The 19,073-nt window shown below is 35.9% G+C and overlaps 4 protein-coding genes across 4 annotated transcripts; 3 read left to right on the top strand and 1 right to left on the bottom strand.

Moving 5' to 3' along the window:
* Positions 1 to 3,392: 3,392 nt before the first annotated feature.
* Positions 3,393 to 5,584, top strand: LOC117626598 (transcription factor bHLH94-like). The gene is made up of 3 exons (XM_034358698.1): positions 3,393 to 4,174; positions 4,297 to 4,695; positions 5,317 to 5,584. The coding sequence occupies exons 1-3, from the start codon at positions 3,692 to 3,694 to the stop codon at positions 5,407 to 5,409; spliced, it is 975 nt and encodes a 324-aa protein (XP_034214589.1). The 5' UTR covers positions 3,393 to 3,691; the 3' UTR covers positions 5,410 to 5,584.
* A 2,500-nt stretch (positions 5,585 to 8,084) lies between these two features.
* On the bottom strand, positions 8,085 to 9,514 carry LOC117614151 (RING-H2 finger protein ATL54-like). Its single transcript, XM_034342857.1, has one exon. It carries the CDS (start codon positions 9,406 to 9,408, stop codon positions 8,365 to 8,367), a length of 1,044 nt encoding a protein of 347 aa, XP_034198748.1. The 5' UTR covers positions 9,409 to 9,514; the 3' UTR covers positions 8,085 to 8,364.
* A 2,954-nt stretch (positions 9,515 to 12,468) lies between these two features.
* On the top strand, positions 12,469 to 14,858 carry LOC117620796. The gene is made up of 5 exons (XM_034351057.1): positions 12,469 to 12,888; positions 13,015 to 13,083; positions 13,178 to 13,260; positions 13,449 to 13,648; positions 14,505 to 14,858. Exons 1-5 carry the CDS (start codon positions 12,695 to 12,697, stop codon positions 14,679 to 14,681), a joined length of 723 nt encoding a protein of 240 aa, XP_034206948.1. The 5' UTR covers positions 12,469 to 12,694; the 3' UTR covers positions 14,682 to 14,858.
* A 1,484-nt stretch (positions 14,859 to 16,342) lies between these two features.
* Positions 16,343 to 18,706, top strand: LOC117614054. The gene is made up of 6 exons (XM_034342730.1): positions 16,343 to 16,842; positions 16,925 to 17,197; positions 17,691 to 17,848; positions 18,001 to 18,106; positions 18,215 to 18,340; positions 18,467 to 18,706. Exons 1-6 carry the CDS (start codon positions 16,651 to 16,653, stop codon positions 18,602 to 18,604), a joined length of 993 nt encoding a protein of 330 aa, XP_034198621.1. The 5' UTR covers positions 16,343 to 16,650; the 3' UTR covers positions 18,605 to 18,706.
* Positions 18,707 to 19,073: the final 367 nt, after the last annotated feature.

Below are 19,073 nucleotides of genomic sequence, written 5' to 3'. Positions count from 1 at the left end.
GAACACAATAATGTCATAGAAAAAAGACGATTTCAAAATTTGGGGATACAATTTATGTAAAGAAATTTGCTAAATACAGCATCAGTGAGGGAGCATATGAGTCGTTGATCATTGAGTCTTACATGTTGCAAGTATCCAATATATTTTGGTAAGGAAAAAAAAAGTTCCCGTGTAAATTATATTGAAAAGGATGATATAGATCTAAGTGGTAATATAGACTGAAATTTTAACCCCGTATATGAATGAACTTAAATGATATCAGATTGAAGTGATTTTTTGTAGAGATGATTTTTGAATGAATATTTATAAAATAGACGGTTTATATTAGTGAAATACAATGCAGAATGGGCCTTATAAAGGTGTCCTTTAAATAAGCTTATTTGACGAATTCCAATAACTAAAGATCTATGTGTGTGTATATATATATATATATATATATATATGTATATATATATCCATCCAACTAATATTGCTGGAATCCGAAAAGGAAAATCCAAAGCAGGAAAAAGAACAATTAGCAGGTTCCCATAATTTGAGGTCACAATTCCATGGTTTCATGAACAAGTCAATAAACAACTATTCTAATAGGTTTTAGAATTTAATAAACCAGATATCTGGCCAAGCAAGTTGTGATTTACATTGTGCCAACTTGCGTAAGCTAAAAGGTTCTGCTAAGCGTACTTGGCGCATGAAGCACATGCCATTAGGGAACAGATTATGATAATAGACATAATCTGAATTAAATTCAGTGTTTTATTAGGTGATGAGTTGTGCTAATAAGGACCCTCTATATAGGTTTCCACTGCATTCCACAATTGACAAAACCTAATATATAGTTAGACATGAAAAGGTAGGGTTGTAGTGTTGGCGTGCTATTTCACAATAGCCCTCAGTTTAGATTTCTGAAACCCTTTGATTCAGATCTATTCCTACTGACTAGGAGAATCAAATAGGGCTTGATCCATAAAATATAGTGCCATCAGTTTTTTATGCTTGGATAAATAAAGAGTTACTGAAGTAGTCTTTTTATTAATTATAGAAATGCGATAACTGAGGAGAGAATCGGAAACAAGATTCCAGGTATAGGTAGACGTTCTCAATATCACTTGAAATTACTTGAAAAGAGGAGAAATTATAGAGTGATACTGTACTATCACCTCAGCCGATAGCAATCATAATGTGAAAAGAAAAGAGGAAAAAAAAAAAGAAAAAGGAAAAACTTAATGTGATGCTTGATACAATAAGTTGGTAGCAATCCTTACTCTACTGATAATTTAGTAGATATCAGATCAACAATACTCTAAAATAGCCAGATATATTGTTTTTCAAAGTGATCTTAATTATGGAAGAAAACACTGAGTTTACAAAAAACAAAATGACACCAACCAAGTTGCATTCCATTCAAGACTTGATTGGTCGCCGAATCTTATGAACTACAACTAGTCGTGACTCGTGATCCATTCAAGGGAATGCCAGGTTGGTATAGATTTTGCTCATTTTTTTAATAGATCGAAGGACGGTAAAATTGTAATTAAAACCAATGAATGGAATAACTCAAAAAACAATTCAATACAGCAATATTAAAATGGGAAACAAAATTAAAATAGTACCATGGTGTTAGCAAAATTCCATGGAAGGACACAAGAGAAGCCCTAGAGAATGTCCTATTGAAATTTGATTTAATTAGTATTAAAACATATGACTAATTATATTTTGCACCCTCCTAGTTTGGAGTGCCAAGTAATTTGGTCCATATATTTTAAAAATTAGTAAAAACAACCATGAAGTTTGAAATTGTTATAGTATTGGCTCATTCATTCATTTGGCTATCATGTCTCTTTTTGGACGTAACAATTGACCATTTTGTGCATATATGAACAATTTTTTTTTTTTTTTTTTTTTTTGGGTTGAGAAATAACTGTAATTTATTTTTCATCTCTCTGTCCCTCGAAAGTTAGGGTTCTATTTAAAACAAATTCTTATTTGATGTCCATGTGACATGCTAATCCAAGTGATATTAAGTTCACATCTATGTAAGCAAAGAATGGATCTACCGAGTTCTACATCAAAAAATAACAGTTAACTTGTTGGGTATAATTATTATAGAGATGGTTTGTCCTATTTTATATTCTTGATTTTGATTATTTTGTTAGTTTGTAGCATGTGTGGTACTTTTTTTTAAAGAAGGTTTTAACGAGGTCACTGTTAATATATCGGTTACTTTATAATGTTCGCGGGTTATCAATGAATTCTATTTTTGTCTCAAAAAAACTTGTTGGTCAGATCGATAAAGAGATCAATAATGCACGAATTCGTAACTTTATTGGATTTTTTTGTAATTTTTTACAAGATAACAAGTAAATCCAACCCCCAGCCCTCAAAGATTGAACGTGTTATCGATCCTACAAAAAACTTATTGGTAGAAGTAACACACTAACACCATTGAATTATATAAGAGAAAAAAATTCACAGAGAAACAAAGGGAAACAGTAAAATGGTGCAGAGGGTCTTGGGAAAGGGAGATGGACACATAATAAGTCCTCATCGGAGATGATTACAGAGTGGCCGTTTGTGAGATCACATGGTTTTCCTCTGAACTAAGCTGGTGTGTCTTGTTTTCTTCTCTCTTTTTTCTCTCTCTCACTTTCTTTCTCTGTTCATAGATCTTCATCAGAATCTCTGAGACATCCACCAGCTTTTCGTCATCTTTCTCTTTTTCTATGTCCAAGTGTCCCGACCATATTATTGCCAAATGAAACTATGTTCACCTCCCCAAATCAGAAAATTATGAAAGAGAGTAAATAGTGATCTGATGAAAAGACCAACTTGGCCCTTCCATTGGCATACCAAAGTAGTCGGTTGAACAGGGAGATGACCGTCCTCACAGTTAAAATGGTTGTGTTCATGACATTGGGATATGCTCTTGGGCCCACACCAAGGAAATGTCTCCTCCAAAGGGTCCCACTATTGGATTATCTACGTACAATTTTAATTAATTAATAGTCGGTCGATTAGAGGTGTTTAAGAGTTAATTTGTTGAATAAAACTATTTCTCCATGTGTTAGACAATGGTTATCTTTTATGCAAGTGAGAGTGGTGTTACTGGTAATTTGTTGATGTATGTGAATTTCACGATGTATTAACGATCACAAATTATCGATATTTGTGTAAAAAATTGACTATAATAGTGTTCTTACAAGTGAATCACGTCATTATAAAAAAGATATTATCAACAATACGATCAGTAAATACAGTAAAAATAACGTTACTGTCATTTGCTTAGTCGACTAGTATATTATTGCTATCTTTGGGAGAACCAAAAGAGAATCTCTCTATAATCTTTGATCTAGTGAATGGTCTACATGAAATCTCACGTGCAACACAATGTAGCTTTTTGTTTGCCAGGCTAAAGGCTCTTTTAAAAGGAACCAGGCTTTCTTATTTGGGGACGATAAAAGGGTGAGTTTGTTATTTGGTCTTTTGGGTGTAGTGCTTTGGACTTGAAGCCTAATACAATTTCTCTGATTTGGGTTTTCTTTTAGAGCAAAAAAGCTTCTCACCCTTTAAACCCTCCCTTCCTTTCAGAGCCACACAATAGCTCCTCACACACTACCTGAAAGAGCACTGAAAATTCAATATACCAATTAAAACAGAGCTGCTGTTAGAAAAAGTGATTTTGCAGGGGAAAAGCATGGCATTAGAAGCTGTGGTTTATCCAAAAGAGTATCCATTTGGCTTTGGTTGCAAAGATTTCTACTCTTTCAATGGAGGAGGAGCTTCTTGGGGATGTGACTTTATCTCACAAGAGGGTCAAAACAACCACATAGAGCAACATGTTCTCAATGAAAATTGGGACTATTGCTCCTCATCTCCTTCACTTTTGCAAAATGTGAAAGAATGGGATCCCAATTCCTCACCTGAGGCCTGCACAGCTGACCAATCTGTCCCTCCAGGACACCTCTCTGCCATGGAAACACCGCCACCGCCACCACCACCGCCACCAACAACAACGACAAACCGGCGCAAACGACGTCGTACCAGAAGTAGCAAGAACAAGGAGGAAATTGAAAACCAGAGGATGACTCACATTGTTGTGGAGCGAAACAGGCGCAAGCAAATGAATGAGTACCTTGCTGTCCTCAGATCATTGATGCCAGTGTCTTATGCTCAAAGGGTCAGTTTGATTATTTTTTTATCACAAAAATCAAATTCATAATTGGGTTTCTAACTACATGTCCTTTTGAATTGAATTTTTTTTGGACTGACCAAAATTCATGTGGTAAAAAAATGTTACAGGGTGACCAAGCATCAATTATTGGGGGTGCCATTAATTTTGTGAAGGAGCTAGAGCAGCTTTTGCAGTCCATGGACAGCAACAAAAGGAGCAAGCAACAACCTTTGGCTGAGTTCTTCACCTTCCCACAATTCTCAACTCGTGCAACTCAGAGCAACAACAACTCAGCTGGGGTCCAAGCAAACGAGCCAAACATGGCTCAGAGCAACAGCAACCAGTGGGCAGCAGCAGACATAGAAGTGACCATGGTGGATAGCCATGCCAACCTTAAGATACTCTCCAAGAAAAGGCCTAGGCAGCTGTTGAAGATGGTGGCTGGGTTTCAAAGTCTCAGGCTCAGTGTTCTTCACCTGAATGTGACCACAGTTGATGAAATGGTCCTCTACTCTGTTAGTGTCAAGGTAGGTTTTACAGTAGTTTTACAGTAAAAGTCTTTTCAAATGATTGCTTTGCCTTTTCACAATTAATTCCCACTTTCCTCAGTCTAATTATTGTTAAGCAATCCCACACTGGGCAAACTCTGTTTTTATTATTTTCATGTGTTTGCTGCTTTTAGGAATTTGAAAAAGAAAAAGGTGAACTTAATTAGAATTTTAAATTTTATTAAAGAACAATGAAAGGAGTAAATAGCGACATCTAAGACTTTTAATCAACTTTACCAATTAATATTCAGTTTATACCCTCTTACAATTATATTATTTGCCACACCACATTTTTTTCCATTTGCCTTTGCATTATTTTGCTATGCCAGGCCAATCACGACATGCCATGCTAATAACTTTTTTACGTGGCAGTCTATGATTGATATGGAATAGCAAAACAGTATTATCTCCGTTTCATACAAGGTTTTTTGCATAAAGTCGGTGTGATGTGAAAGATGCAGTTCATGTACTACAACGAAAAATTCTCTGAAAAGTGAAAATATACTAGCAATTATTCTCTTACCAAATTCATTATGGTTTTTAGTTACAGAAAAACCAATTAAAAATCTTGTTTCTTTTTGTTGTTGTGAATTGGGACAGATTGAAGAAGGGTGCTTGCTTAATACAGTGGATGAAATAGCAGCAGCTGTTAATCAAATGCTGCGCAGAATTGAAGGTGGTGGTTTTAGCTGAAAGCTGAATTCTTTTCTCTCAGTGGATCAATTTTTCTTCGCTCTCTTTCCTTTTTATTTTGTGTTTTTCTTCATCTTTTTTTTCTTTTCTAAGAAGGTGTATGTTTGCGTATTGAGAAAGAACTAATCTAATTCTCTACAGAGAAGCCACAATGATTGAAATAATCCCTCTCCAACACAGCATCTTTCCATTAACCCTAAAACCAGCAAAATAGACAGAAAATATATATTAAGTACCTTCTTTCTCTATCATTGCTTATTTTGCGTGATATATACAGAAGTGTTAAGAAAATTACAATTATATAATCACATAAATTTTCTATAATTTAACATAAATCTGGGGGAATATTCGTTTCATTGAGAGTCCAACAATTTGAGCTATGGAAGGACCGAAAGTGGCCAATTCGTACAATTGAGGGTAGGGCCCTCATTGTACAATCGAATATTACTCATAGTTCTTTGCATAATGCATGAATCTAATCGTAAGTTTCTCTTAGTTGAGATTAACTTGCACATGGATTAATTCATTTTTCACGGCTTGCATTTGAGTTTCATGTGTGTTTCGTGTACATGTTGTGAGAGAAAAATTATATACAATGATCTCGTAATAATCTGTGTCAAGAGGAAGATGAAGTCTGATGCCGACCCCAAAAAATTAAAAATCTGATGATAATTAATCAAAGTAGAAAACCAGTTTACTCAACTTAAAATTTTAAGGTTTTCTTAATTTTAAGGTGGTTGTTACAAGTTACAAAGGACAATACCTAGAGAATAAGGTTGGTGTCTCAATTGACATGAAGTCCCGAAATGGGATGTTTATTCCTTATTTTTGAGGTTTAGGTGAGAATAGCAAACCTTTTACAGAATCCTCATGGGTTATTGGGCCAGATGTTATCTTGTACATGTGCAATGACAAACTAAGTTGGGAATGAGCTAGGATTGAATTGGAATTGCTCATGTGTCGATTTTATTGACTAATTTTTTTTTCATATGCATACTCATTTTTAACGGGATTGTAGTGTCACGCAGCAAAAACAAGTTTGCCTCGTGCAACTACAATCAAGTGGTGCTAGTAAAGTCGACAATATATCACCCACAATTGAATTTTCATTCAAATAGAATGCACATGAAGGAGATCCTTTAGATAATTATTTGCTTTATTTATTTATTTATTATTATTAACTACCAGAGCACTTTAGATAATGCGTTTTTGGTAGGAAGTTGCCTTGTGAGCAAGAAGTTTCGGGAATAAAGAAGCTACGATAGAAAGTAAAAGCTATTGGATTAGTCATGAAGAGTTTTTTTGATAAACATGTTAAGTCCAAGTTATGAGCAAAAACGAAGAAGTTTCATTTACCAAAAGAAAAAAGAGCGAAGAAGTTTCGTGAATGAAATTATAGCAATTCAAATTAAAGTTGTTCTGTTTTTGGCACGTTATAATGAGTGTATAAAGAGAAATGACTGGGACCAATGAAAAGATAAAAAGTTAGCTTTACAAACTGTTGCCAATGGCTGCCTCGGCGTATAGAACTTAGCCGACAAAACAAGACAAATGTCCTTTCTTTCTTTCATTATTCTTTAGTATCAAGAAACAAATTTCCTTCTTTTTATCCGGTGAATTTTTCTAATGAATTTTTTTAATTCTGACGATCTGTTTATAGAAGTGAATAGACTGCAACTGGGCATTGTGAAATTATGATACTGCTCGGAACCCTGGACATGCAGATGTTCTGGTAGCAGAAACTATTCAAACTAATGGGCATTTGAGATTGTTTACTTGAGGCACACCCAACAGAACATTATCATTTAAGGAGATTCAAACAATTACATATACTTTTATATTGAATTTAAGATTTGAAGGAGATCCTCGAGACATCGGGTTATGGCGATTCAGACTTATATGGCTCCGTCTCTGATTTCGAACTCGAGCATTCCTTGCATTATATGTATCGTGAAGCCAATTCATTTAGTTGCTAATCCGGCGGTAAATTTGTTACATTAATTGTCTAGTGCTACTTTGTGTCAACAACAGTATTCCATTCCCTCGGTTGTACTTACTTTTTCCTTGACCTAACATAGGAGGCTTAGTATATTTCTACATCAGAAAAGAGAAAAAGATCTTGGATTGACTCTGGTCAAGTGGAGCTAACTTGCCCAAGTTGCATTCTCCCAGAAACACGTTTTCTTGCAAAGATGGTCTTTTATCCAGCGATTATTCTCCAATCCACACCAAACCAAACTGACCAATATTTCAAGTGTTAGGTGACTTTTTAAGCGTAATTTAGATTATTGTCTTCTAACAAACCCTATCCTTACAATACCGTATTGAACAATCGAAGGGTTAGAAAATTTGGACAAGCCAAAGGGCTAGAAGATTCCTGGGAAATCTAATCCCATGGCAATTGGTTCATCAAAAACTTTATCTGCATAACCAAAATAAGGGTAACAATGGCATGATGACATCATTAACATGGTAAGTAAATACACGTCAATAAACTTATGCAAGAGGCTCAAAGTTCAAAATTTAAGAGCATTTATCTGCATCAGAGCCATGTGTTCGATTCTAGCATTCTTTCAATATCGCTTGTATCGACACCAAGAAAGCCTCAATGAAACTACTTCTATCGCCTTTACTAATCATTTTATGGAGAGCATCTTCAATATTATATGGATAAGTCAACATGCCAACATGCCTGTTATAGATTAGTGTACAATATGTTTAGTATGTACATATATGCATGTAGCATTGTTATGCAGACATATATTGAATGCTGCATATGCAGTAATAAAAGACTTAAATCTCTTTTCCTCACAACTCATAATTTCAAATCATGTGTCACTTTGCATGCCACAGAAACAGAACTTAAGCACCCTCAGCTTATTGAGAGCACATGAGAAATTTCTATTTTATAGTACAATCATCTCACCTTGAACGCTCATACAAACGTCACAACCCTTACTGGGGAAGAACAGAAATCATGCTCCACTTACGTCTCAAAGACCTCTTCATCAAAACAGGGCTTAAATGTAGAGATTGACCAATTGAAGAATATCGCTTTCGAGCAACATCTGAATGCAATTTCTCAGCATTCTTCAATTTGATGACTAACATGTTTGCAGCGAAGGAAGAATCAAAAGACCAGGACCTCCTTATAAGTTCAAGAATGGAATTCCCGTTAGAATTTGTTGCCTCCTTTGATGCATTTTCAAGACCAACTTGGTGTTCTTCTTCACCATCATCCTCTGTTTCAGCTCTGCTTTCACAAACCTCATCATATCCCTGTTGATTATCCACACCCAATGCAATTTCACTCTCAGAATTTTCCACTTGGGTCTCTTCATTTGTGTCCACAGAAGCCAAATTAGGAGGCCTCAGAATATTTGCTCGGCACAGCGGGCAATTCGTGTGAGACCTCAACCAAGTATCAATACAAGAGACATGAAAAGCATGGCTGCACTTGGGCAACAGCCTGAGAGTCTCATCTTCCTGAAACTCATTCAAACAAACCGAACACTCGGCTCCTTCAATCAAGCCCTCATCTTTCTTGTACTTACAAACTGTGATTGAATTTATGATCGACTGTTGCAATCCAACGGTGGAGATGAGCCACACCGGATGGTCTACTTGGTTCTCTGCAAGAAACTCCTCATCTGTGCTGCCAGATTGAGAGAGAGAGGATCCATTGCTTCTGTAACTACAGAAACTTCTGTAAGACTTTACCACAATAACATAGTAGCCAATAAGGAGCAAAAGACTGCCTAGCAAAGACACTAAGAGCACCACATATGGTGAGATATGGTGGTTTTGGTCATTTTGATCAATTGCAGAAAATGGTGGGGGTGGTGGGATGTAGAAATCTGCATAAGGGTAGCAGCCATATGCACAATCCGGGCCACAAAATTCTGGACAGTCAGTTTGGTTTGTGGAAACTGGTGCAGCTGGGAAGAGTTTTCTGTGCTTGATCACTGCCATTAAAGAAGTGTGTGTGGAGGAAATCATGAAGCAGAGAGAATTGAAAAAGAAGATGAGAGACAAAGAGGGAGTGAGGTAAACTGTCACTTTGTTTTTTTTTTTAATTTTTAATTTTGTGTGAATTAGAAGAGAAGAAATGAAGTAAATAAGGTAAAGAATCAAAACACTTCTCTTTCAAGGTTTAGTAGGGTGTGTATGGTATTTTTGGGGTGCAAAGTCAGGTAAAGTCCATGCCTCCGTGGCCCTGCATGGGCTTACAAATTCTTTTGCTACAACTAGTAATTTTTTGACTGCATTTTTCCTATACGTTTTCTTCTTAGGCATAATGGGATTCAAATTCTCATTTTTGACCTACAATGCTTTGAGTAACTCTTATGAATGTACTTATAGAAAATCTAATATCATTGAATTTGAAACGACTTAGATGCAATGAATCATTTGAAATCAATGTATTTTTAATAATATGTTAAACCTTTAAAAAAAAAAAAATCCCTAAAACAAATCAGAGCTAAAAAAAACTCGACAGAAATTAATAACGCTATGTAAAAGTCATGAAATTCATATAATTTGTAGACCATATAACATAAGATTGGTACTAATTATATTCTGAGGTCACCTTGTTGAAATTTTGTTGACCATGAGCCTAACTCAGATTGTATAAAGGGTAAAGTGAAAGGTATGTTTAGGTTTTGAATCCTCTTAGAAGCAAAAGGAAAATAAGTAAAGTCTCATCAAATGAAATGGACACAGTATCTGCTGCCTTATACTTTAGAAGGTTTACCTTCTCTTCTTGTGTTCTGACTTAGCTTGTAATTGCTAAACCTCTATGTTTACATATAATCAGCCCCCTTTGGGAAAAACTAGTTTGTACATTATTTTGCAGTAGTGCATTGGTAAAAGCATTTGCCTGTAGTCATTGGTCTCAAGTTCAAGTTACCCCAATCACACCTCCCCCTTCCTTCCAAACTCTGTGAAGAAAAAAACACACAATGTTTGACCTGGGACTTTAGACGGGCTTGAGCTTTTATGATGAGCTATTGGGTTAGGCTTGCTGGTTGGGCAATAATTGTAATTAAAGGAATTCAAAACCCTACATATTATCATGCTAAAGTTGATTAGTTTAGCATGGTTAGGTGGTAATTCAACATTAGAAAGGACTCCTATAGATTAAGGGGTAAAACGTAATTTACTCAATAATAATAAAAAATAACACACAGTGCAGGGTTAGGTGGTAATTCAACATTAGAAAGGTTGGCTTGCATTGCAGGTATGGTAAAGAGCATCTGACGTGCCAAGTTTGATTAGTCCAAACAAAAATTAAAATTTTCGAATTTTTCTCAAACCACCCTAAACCAAAATATGAAGCATTCAATCACTTTTTCTTCTCTTTGAAAATGATAATATGCATTTTAAAGAAGATTTTCACATTTTTCTTTCAATGCACATGAAAAATGTAAAAGGCTAATATGCATTTTAAAGAAGATTTTCACATTTTTCTTTCAATGCACATGAAAAATGTAAAAGGCTCTCTCTCTCTCTCTCTCTCTCTCTCTCTCTCTCTCTGTGTGGAAAAATTTACAATTATGGCCCTGTATTATTGATGGGGGGAACATGCCGTGTGGCACACTTTTCTCTTTGTATTTTGTCAAGTTGTGATTGTGAAATATAAATATAAGACTGAAGTCATAATTAATAATTTTGTTTGTACAAAATTATGGCACCAGCATAGTCAAGTTGTCAACACAACACACATTTGACCATGGAGGGCTATTCGCACTTGAGTATTATGTGAAGCAACATTGCGAAGGAGCTTTTATCTATTTATTATTTATATAAATAATATAGAGAAGTATGAAATTCGAACACGTAACTTCGGGTGTAGGGTTACTTCTCTTAATCACTTATTAAGCTATAAAAAGCCCCTGCAAATAACCCTTTTATGAGATAGCATTTGAAATGTTGTATTGTGTTATTTATGTTATTGTTATGAGTTGAACTGCTCCCCCACCCACCAACGTAGGGACAGTGATGGTATAGGCTTTCTCCAGAAGTGTAGGGTTCCTGAGTCAGCAAATTCAGTATGCACGTGTTTTGAGCTATCTGTCCACAGCAGAATCTCAGATTGGAACAAAATTAGGACCAAATTTTTGCATAATTAATCTAAACTGAATTTTATAAATATTATAGCAGTTTTAATGAGATTGATAAATATTAGAGGGTAAAGCCAACACGCTTTTGATTGAATCAAGCTTTCAAAAGGGAAACAAGAGAAAATGGTTTCCGCCTTTTCTAGGTGTTGTATATTTTCTCTACAACATCGTTCATGGAACGTGTCAATCACATCAACTAAATTAAAAAACGTGGTAAATTAAATTTATGCCTCCTAAGTGGTCCAGCTAGCTAAAGCTGCCCAATTTCTTCTCCTTATTTTTTTAAAGGAATGAATGGATATCTATAAACCTTCATGCCTAGTTATGATCAATAGGAATTTATTCATGGTCAACACCAATAATATTCTTAGAAGTTGCATGGTTCTAACTTCGAAGGCTCCATTAATACTAACTAGCAAATAGTTTAGCAGTATATATTTTCTTAATCTTGAAATAGTTTTTAAGTTTGTATTTCCCGCTCCATTAATGTAATTACGTTGTTGTAATTATAACCAAGTTGGAAATGTTTTAAAAACCTAACCAAGTTGTTGTATACACATATTAAGTCATGATACATACATATTTAACGACTGCAATTGATCGCTAATGACCATTAATTTAGTCTAATCTCATTTTCCTTTCATCTTGTTGCAGGAGCACCCGAATTCAACAAGTAGGCATCAATCGAGGTGGGCCCACGGTTTGTGGTAATAGTATGCTGTTTGATTTTTATACAAGTTTTTTTTCTTCGAAGCAACCGAAATGGACTATTATTTTATCCACACGACGGGCACCTAATGAAAATTACACAAGGAAAGTTCCACCGAATGTGAAACTACAATACAGAGCGTATCAGAAAACGTGAAGCGAATGAAAAGAAGGAGTGACAATCATCATTGACTTTGAGTACTTATATATATATATATATATTATTAGCTTTACTCCAAATCCACAAAATTAGCGTGTCAAACAAAACATAAGTTGAAAATCTCTAAGCCAGTTCGTCCAATCCCTGTAACCCTACAAGCCATTTTCTTCTCTCTTGACATATTGCTTTTTACAAGCAGGTTCTAGACAACTAAATATTTACCATTCTAACCTTGTTTTCTTAGTCTTCAGCAAAAACCCATCTCAATACAAACTTGGATTGTTACGCAGAGGCCATGGCCATGTTGATTAGAAACACAATAATCATTACAACAGCAGTTGCTCCTTGCAGCAGCTCTAGGCATCTGCAGGCTTCAAGTTTTGGTCCTAGTTGTCTCCGTACAAATCGCAGGGACAGATGCCTTTTTCTTGGAAACAGAAACTTCTTGCAGTCCATTTTGAAGGTCCAAAATGGCACCAAGATAAAGATGTAAGTAAATCCTACCTATCTTCAATTCCATGAATTTCAGATTAAATTTGACAACCCTTTTGCAGCTCTGATGAGATGAACAACTTCCTTTTTTTTGAGATGAACTTAATGTGATGATATATGCAGGGATGTGGTTGTCAATGGTGCTGAACCAGGAACTCCTCTGCCTTCTGATCCTTCTTCTGGGACTTCTTGGTACGTCCGATTCTTGATCTGTTCGAATATTTTTTGTATAATTAATATCCCATATATGTTTTTTAATTTACTTTGTTGTACACTGTGTATGCAGGAAATTATGGCTTGTGGGGATACTTATCTCAGTAGTTGTACCCTTTTGGAAGAACAAATGGTGGCCATTGCTAAAGTTCAGAGGTAAGGAATCAGAAGTTATTAATGTCATTATCGTCATCACAATCGTCGTCATTTTTTTTCCTTTTGATCTTGGAAGGAGAGATTCGAAAAGTTGAGACTTTTTCTCGTATATTAGAAAGAGATACCATTAAACTAAGAACTAGTTGATGCATCATTAAATATTTATAATTTAATTGGTTTATGTACAGAACAAATCGAAACGACGCTGGATTCAGTAGAAGATGTGGCAGAATTGGTGGAGAAGGTGGCCGGGGAAGTGGAGAAGGTAGCCGACGATATTGCTGATCATCTTCCTCAGGGAGATCTTCAAAAGGCAGCAAGGTTTGTTGAGAATGTGGCAAGAGAAGCAGCCAAGGATGCGTCGCTAGCTGATGATCTCATTGAGAAGGTCTTTAACCTTTACCTAATTCCCTTGTTTTAATTCTTAAATTCTATGTTTGAACTTTGAAAGCGACCTACCATATTATAATAACATTATCTCGTTTGTAGTTAGTACTAATTAAATATTTTATTTCATAATTAACGGGCGAGGGTCGCATGTTTTAAGCTCCATGTTTAGTGGTTGTCAACATCTGGCATATTGATGAAGAAATTAAAACAGAGAAGGAAGCAAAACAGAGGACTAGTTTTATAAACTTATGCAGCAAGGAAGAGTTTAGTTAAATTTTCTGGTTTGATCTGAACTCACAAAAGATACATCTAAGTCTCACGGGTTTTAACGGAAAATAGATAGGACTGCTGTTGTAAGATTGATGCTGAGGTTAACTGTTTGATAATTGGTTTTAGTTAAACAAATCTTTCTGTCTTTGTGTGTGTCTCTGTCTCGTGGTTATGTGAGAATATCGAGGAAATGAAGCTAATCTCGTAATTTCTAATGAGCTCAAGCTTTCTGCTTCCCACATGTCCCCATCACATTCACTTCATAGCTTCAGATACATATATGTATATACACCCCCCTAACTACTAACTAGGAACTTTTAATGGTACTAACCAATTCGTATTTAGTACGAACGCGGTTGTAACTGTTAGATCGACAAATTCACCCTAAGACAAATTACTCTGTCTTTGTATGTAAGTAACTCTGTCTTTATATGCACGTTATTAAGACATAGCTTCTATTTTCGATGTGATAAGTTATTGTCAAGCAGAAGGAAGTTTTCTATAGAAAGAATTTATTGAGTAGTTTGGGGAGTGCAGATAAAATCATATACATGTGATTGATGATTGCCATTACAAAATTGCAGGTTGAGGATGTAGAAAAGGAGGTGGATTCTATCATTGATCAGGCCAATGAGAAAATCAAAGCATCTGACGATACTGAAAAGGAGACAGCAAAAATCAAGGACGCCACTGATATCAAAAATAAGATAACAGAAATCAAAGAAGCAAATAATATAAAAAAGGAGACAATTACACCCTGAGGCAGCTTGTGGCTCAATGTAACAACAATTCTTGTATTTTATTTATTTTTATTATGTTATTAAATTAATCGTGTTATGACGAATTAGGGTTTAAGAATTATTGTACCTATATGTAAGATTATATGTTGATGAAATATAAGTTCTAGTTAGTTTTGTAAATTACATAAATTTGATTTAGTGGTACTTCTCTTAACAATAGTACATAAGACGGAATTGAGCTCGATAGGAAGCCCAATTGGATTTATATGGGGAATGAGTTTGGATTTCCTCAAATGGGTTGGGTTAACTTTGAAACTTCCCAACACCTTGCATCAAATGGGTTGGGTTAAATTTGCTCGATGTGTTCTTAACATAGCCACATGATATCCACTATATTATAACATAGTTTAATATGGAAATCTAACGATCACCCATATTATAACATGTAAATTAATAACATATGTGGAGGTTTTTTTTTTTTTTTTTTTTTTTTTTTTTTGAGAAATTCTATGATTGCATTCATAATTCAGCCAAATAAGCCACTAGTCACAAAGGGCCAATACAAACTAGCCACAAAAAGGCCATTACAATAACGGAGCGGTCTAATATCAAAATTAAGAAAATCAGGTATGTCTCCACTAACGATCAGGCAAGATCGAAGAAACTCTGGCATAGGCATCCCAACTAAGATTGCAAACTCAGAATAATAAAAAAAAGATAAAGCTTGAAAAAACCAAGCCATAACAATACAAATAAAACTCTCACCAAGGAGAGATGAAAAGCTCTCACAAAGGAGAGATGAAAAACTCTCACAAAATGAGAGGTGAAAACTACATAGAGAACCCAAAGAGTCTCTGCAACTTATTCCAAACATAAAGAAATTGCAGAAAAGATGGTGGTGAAAATCAGACGCCGAAATGCAGGTGAAGATTCGACGCTGAGCCGCAGCCGCCTATAATGGTTGGATGAAAATCATAACAAAACTAAGATAAATATGGAAAACCCTTTGTCTCTGAAAATGGGGGAAGAGGTGAAAGGAGGAAGAGAGGAAGAGAAGAGGGGGAGAGGGGGGGAAGAACAATGGCTTCTTCCCCCGGCAAAGTGAAAAAGACTCTAAGAGTATTTTTTAAGAGAAAGGGGGCTAGGGTTTCCCAACAATTTAGGATCACACCATTATTATTTTTTTTTTCCATCTCACACTTGATGCCATTTATGACTCCCTCCACCTCAACTTGGCACCAGCAATTCTGATTATTAAAAAAGTTTTTTTTTCTTTTTCCTTCGGGTAATGATAAATCCCTCCTCTCACACCCCAATTTGGCATTATCGATGCTCCCAAGTTAATCATACAAAATATGATTCCTTGTGTGTGAGTTTGAGTGGGAAAGGATGGAGAGTGAGTTGCAAAGAGTTCGGCACATTACATTATTACTATTATTATTATTTTTGTTTAGTTTATCTATTTTTAAATACTTTTAATTAAATGAAAAAATTGAAAGATTTGAATAACAAATTTTGGAATGGGTGTGTAAAAGAAAATTGAAGGTGGCTTTAGAAATATGGATGGTGTTGCATACACTAATTCTTTTTTCCGGGTGATTAATATGTAGTTTCCGTTTCGCTTGCCACGTGGATCCATCTGGGGCGCCACTTATTTGGTGCCCTTCCTGTATAAACAAGGTCTAACGGATAGCGCCCTTAAATTTGAAATCTTGCAGACTAAAATTCGAAAAGCAAAAAGAAAGCAGAAAGAAGCGAAGGACAGCCCAGATAAACCCCTCCTCTCCATTTCAGACCAAAATCCCAAATCCCCACGCCTCGCGAATTCGAATCGCTATCATCATTGCTAGGGTTTCAATTCGAGCCCAGATTGATTACCAGTACCCGCGCTCGGATCCTTCAATCAAACCCTAAAACAAATCTGAATTTTTTGCATTTCCTAGGGGTTTCGCCAGTCTAGGATTTTCTAAGATCGAGCAACCAAGAAAGGATGGATCTTCCGCCAAAAATCGACGATTATATCAAAGAATCAATCGATCACTCCTTGGGCCTCCCTGTGTCCACGCACACGCTCGAATTGAAGCTTCGATGCTCGGAAGAATCGAAGCAGCGGCTTCAGAACCAGTACTCTGTTCTACTCGCAAAAATGAAGGAGAAAGATCAAGTCCTCGAGCGCGCTAGGGTTCGTGTATTTACATATTCATATAATTGTATCGATAATTGTTTTCTCTTTGCGATTTTGTTTCTGATGGTTTCGTTATTAGGCTGAAGCGAGCATGAATGCACAAGCTTTGAGGAAGTTCGTTGAGGAGAATCAGAGATTGGCGTCAGAGTGCGCGCATCTAGTGACTCAGTGCAACAAATGGGAGAGAGAGTGCTCACTCTACGATCACGACCGGGAGGCTTTGATGGATTTTGGGAACGAGGCTGACCAGCGTGCCAAGGAGGCGGAGATTCGTGTTCAAGAGTTGGAGGACGAAGTCAAAGAGTTAAGGGATGAATTGGGATTCTACAAGCACAAATTAGAGATGCATTCGGTAATTTCTTCAACCGTTTTAGTTTTTGTTATGTTATTTGCTTTTGATGAATTGAAAGAAAATGAATTTGGGCCTTTTCTGGTTAATATTTATTGTTTTTTAGACGTGTACTATGATGGGTTTGTGAGACGTGCAAGTGCATTTGCCTATTTGTGGGGAATGGGATTTATGGTGTGAATACCCTTTTACCTTAGTTTTCCTTTCTGGTTAATATTTTCCAGCTTTATGCATCCAAAAAGTTCAATTATGGCTGATGCCATCATTTAGTTTTGTATCCAAGGAGACAAGGGGTGAAAATGTTACTTTTGCAGCTATTAAATGAAATCTTAATCACACATACATGTGCACACATTCCACCTACAGAAAGTGTGAATAGAACTTGTGATTTTTGGTTTTATCTTGGTCAGTCCTTTTGAAGCATGTGGAAGAACAATAAGTAAAGTACATTTATGTAATTATGTTTTGAATGCTGATAAACATTTTGATGTTGAAGGTTGATTCATCTTCTGATGACACAACCATTGGAGAGAAACTACTGGAGTCTGTTTTAGCAACATTCATCAGTAAAGATGAAGCTGTGTCTGCACCTGCATTTCTGGAGGCCAATAGTGGAAATGAGTCATGTCAAATGTTGCTAAAAATGTGGAACCGGTGAGTTTATATACTGAGATGGTGAAGTTGTAGGTTAGAATTAGAATGTTTTTTAGCAGACTCTAGATTGAGAGTAACTGCCTGTATCTGAATGTTAATCTCTGATCTCTAAATTGAGCCATGACTTAAATATTTCCTCGTCTATGTGGTAGCTTGAGGCCATCGACTCAAAAAGTTCTGTCACTGGTGGCCAAGGTAAAGACACTTGAGAAGGATAAGGAACATCTAACGATGAATCTTTGTACCGCTGAAGAAGAGGTGAGAAAACTTTGTTTTTTTCCCCCTGTTCTGTCCTTTATCTATGTCTTCAAGATGCCACAGACCCATATTGGGTAAATGATATCCCGCATTTTTTTATGTACGTAGGTCAAATTGCTTTTTGAAGAGAACAAAGTGCTAGATGTGGAGAACAAAAGATTACTGAGGCAGTACCACAAGGAAAGAAACCAGTCTGGTTCAGGCGGTAAACATAACGACAGTGCATCAGCAAAGGTGAGACGAAGGGAAAAAAATTAGCTTTGATTTGTATTTTAAGTATATACCGTATATATGTACACTTCTCTGAGAAGCTCATCATGATTGTTGGATCTAACTAATATTATGGTTTCTTCTTTGCAGTCGAATAAGCGAAAATCAAGCTCAAAGATGAGCAGCCCAATTCAAGCGAAGATTGATTTCAGTGACCAAGAACCAGCAAGACAGCCCCTTTCACCCTTGCGTTGTAACTCCCCTAACTCTAGAAACCATAAGAAGTAAAAGAAATTTTTTCCAACAGTCTGATTTGTACCTTTTGTGTATTGAGGATAGCATATGACTTGAGATTACAGAATTTGGAATGACTAACAAGTTTTTTTTTTGGGTAAGAATCATTTGCCAAGTCTTTTTAGTGAATGGATGGGCATTGTTCTGCCCTTTTCTTTTCACTTCTTATATTGTTTGTGGTTTTTCTTTTTTTAAATTCTTAGAAAGACGACAATGCATAGGAGGCAGTCTTTTGAAGGAATATATTTCACATAAATATTTTTAAGATCATCTGAAATTTGACTTTGAAAGGCATGTATGATATTTGATCACGAAAGCAGCAGCGACATGTGCATGATGATAAACAGACAAATAATTTGAATTTTTTTTTTTTTTGGGGTCAACCATGAATTAGATTCCAAGCCAAAAGCAGTATATGAGACAAACTACAAAAGCACCTTCGTCTGAATCGCTACAATCCAGC

The sequence above is a fragment of the Prunus dulcis genome, chromosome 1 (assembly GCF_902201215.1).
Source record: "Prunus dulcis chromosome 1, ALMONDv2, whole genome shotgun sequence".
NCBI classification, from domain to species: Eukaryota; Viridiplantae; Streptophyta; class Magnoliopsida; order Rosales; family Rosaceae; genus Prunus; species Prunus dulcis.
The sequence above is the reverse complement of the archived record's forward strand: the minus strand, read 5'-3'. Positions and strand labels throughout refer to the sequence as shown.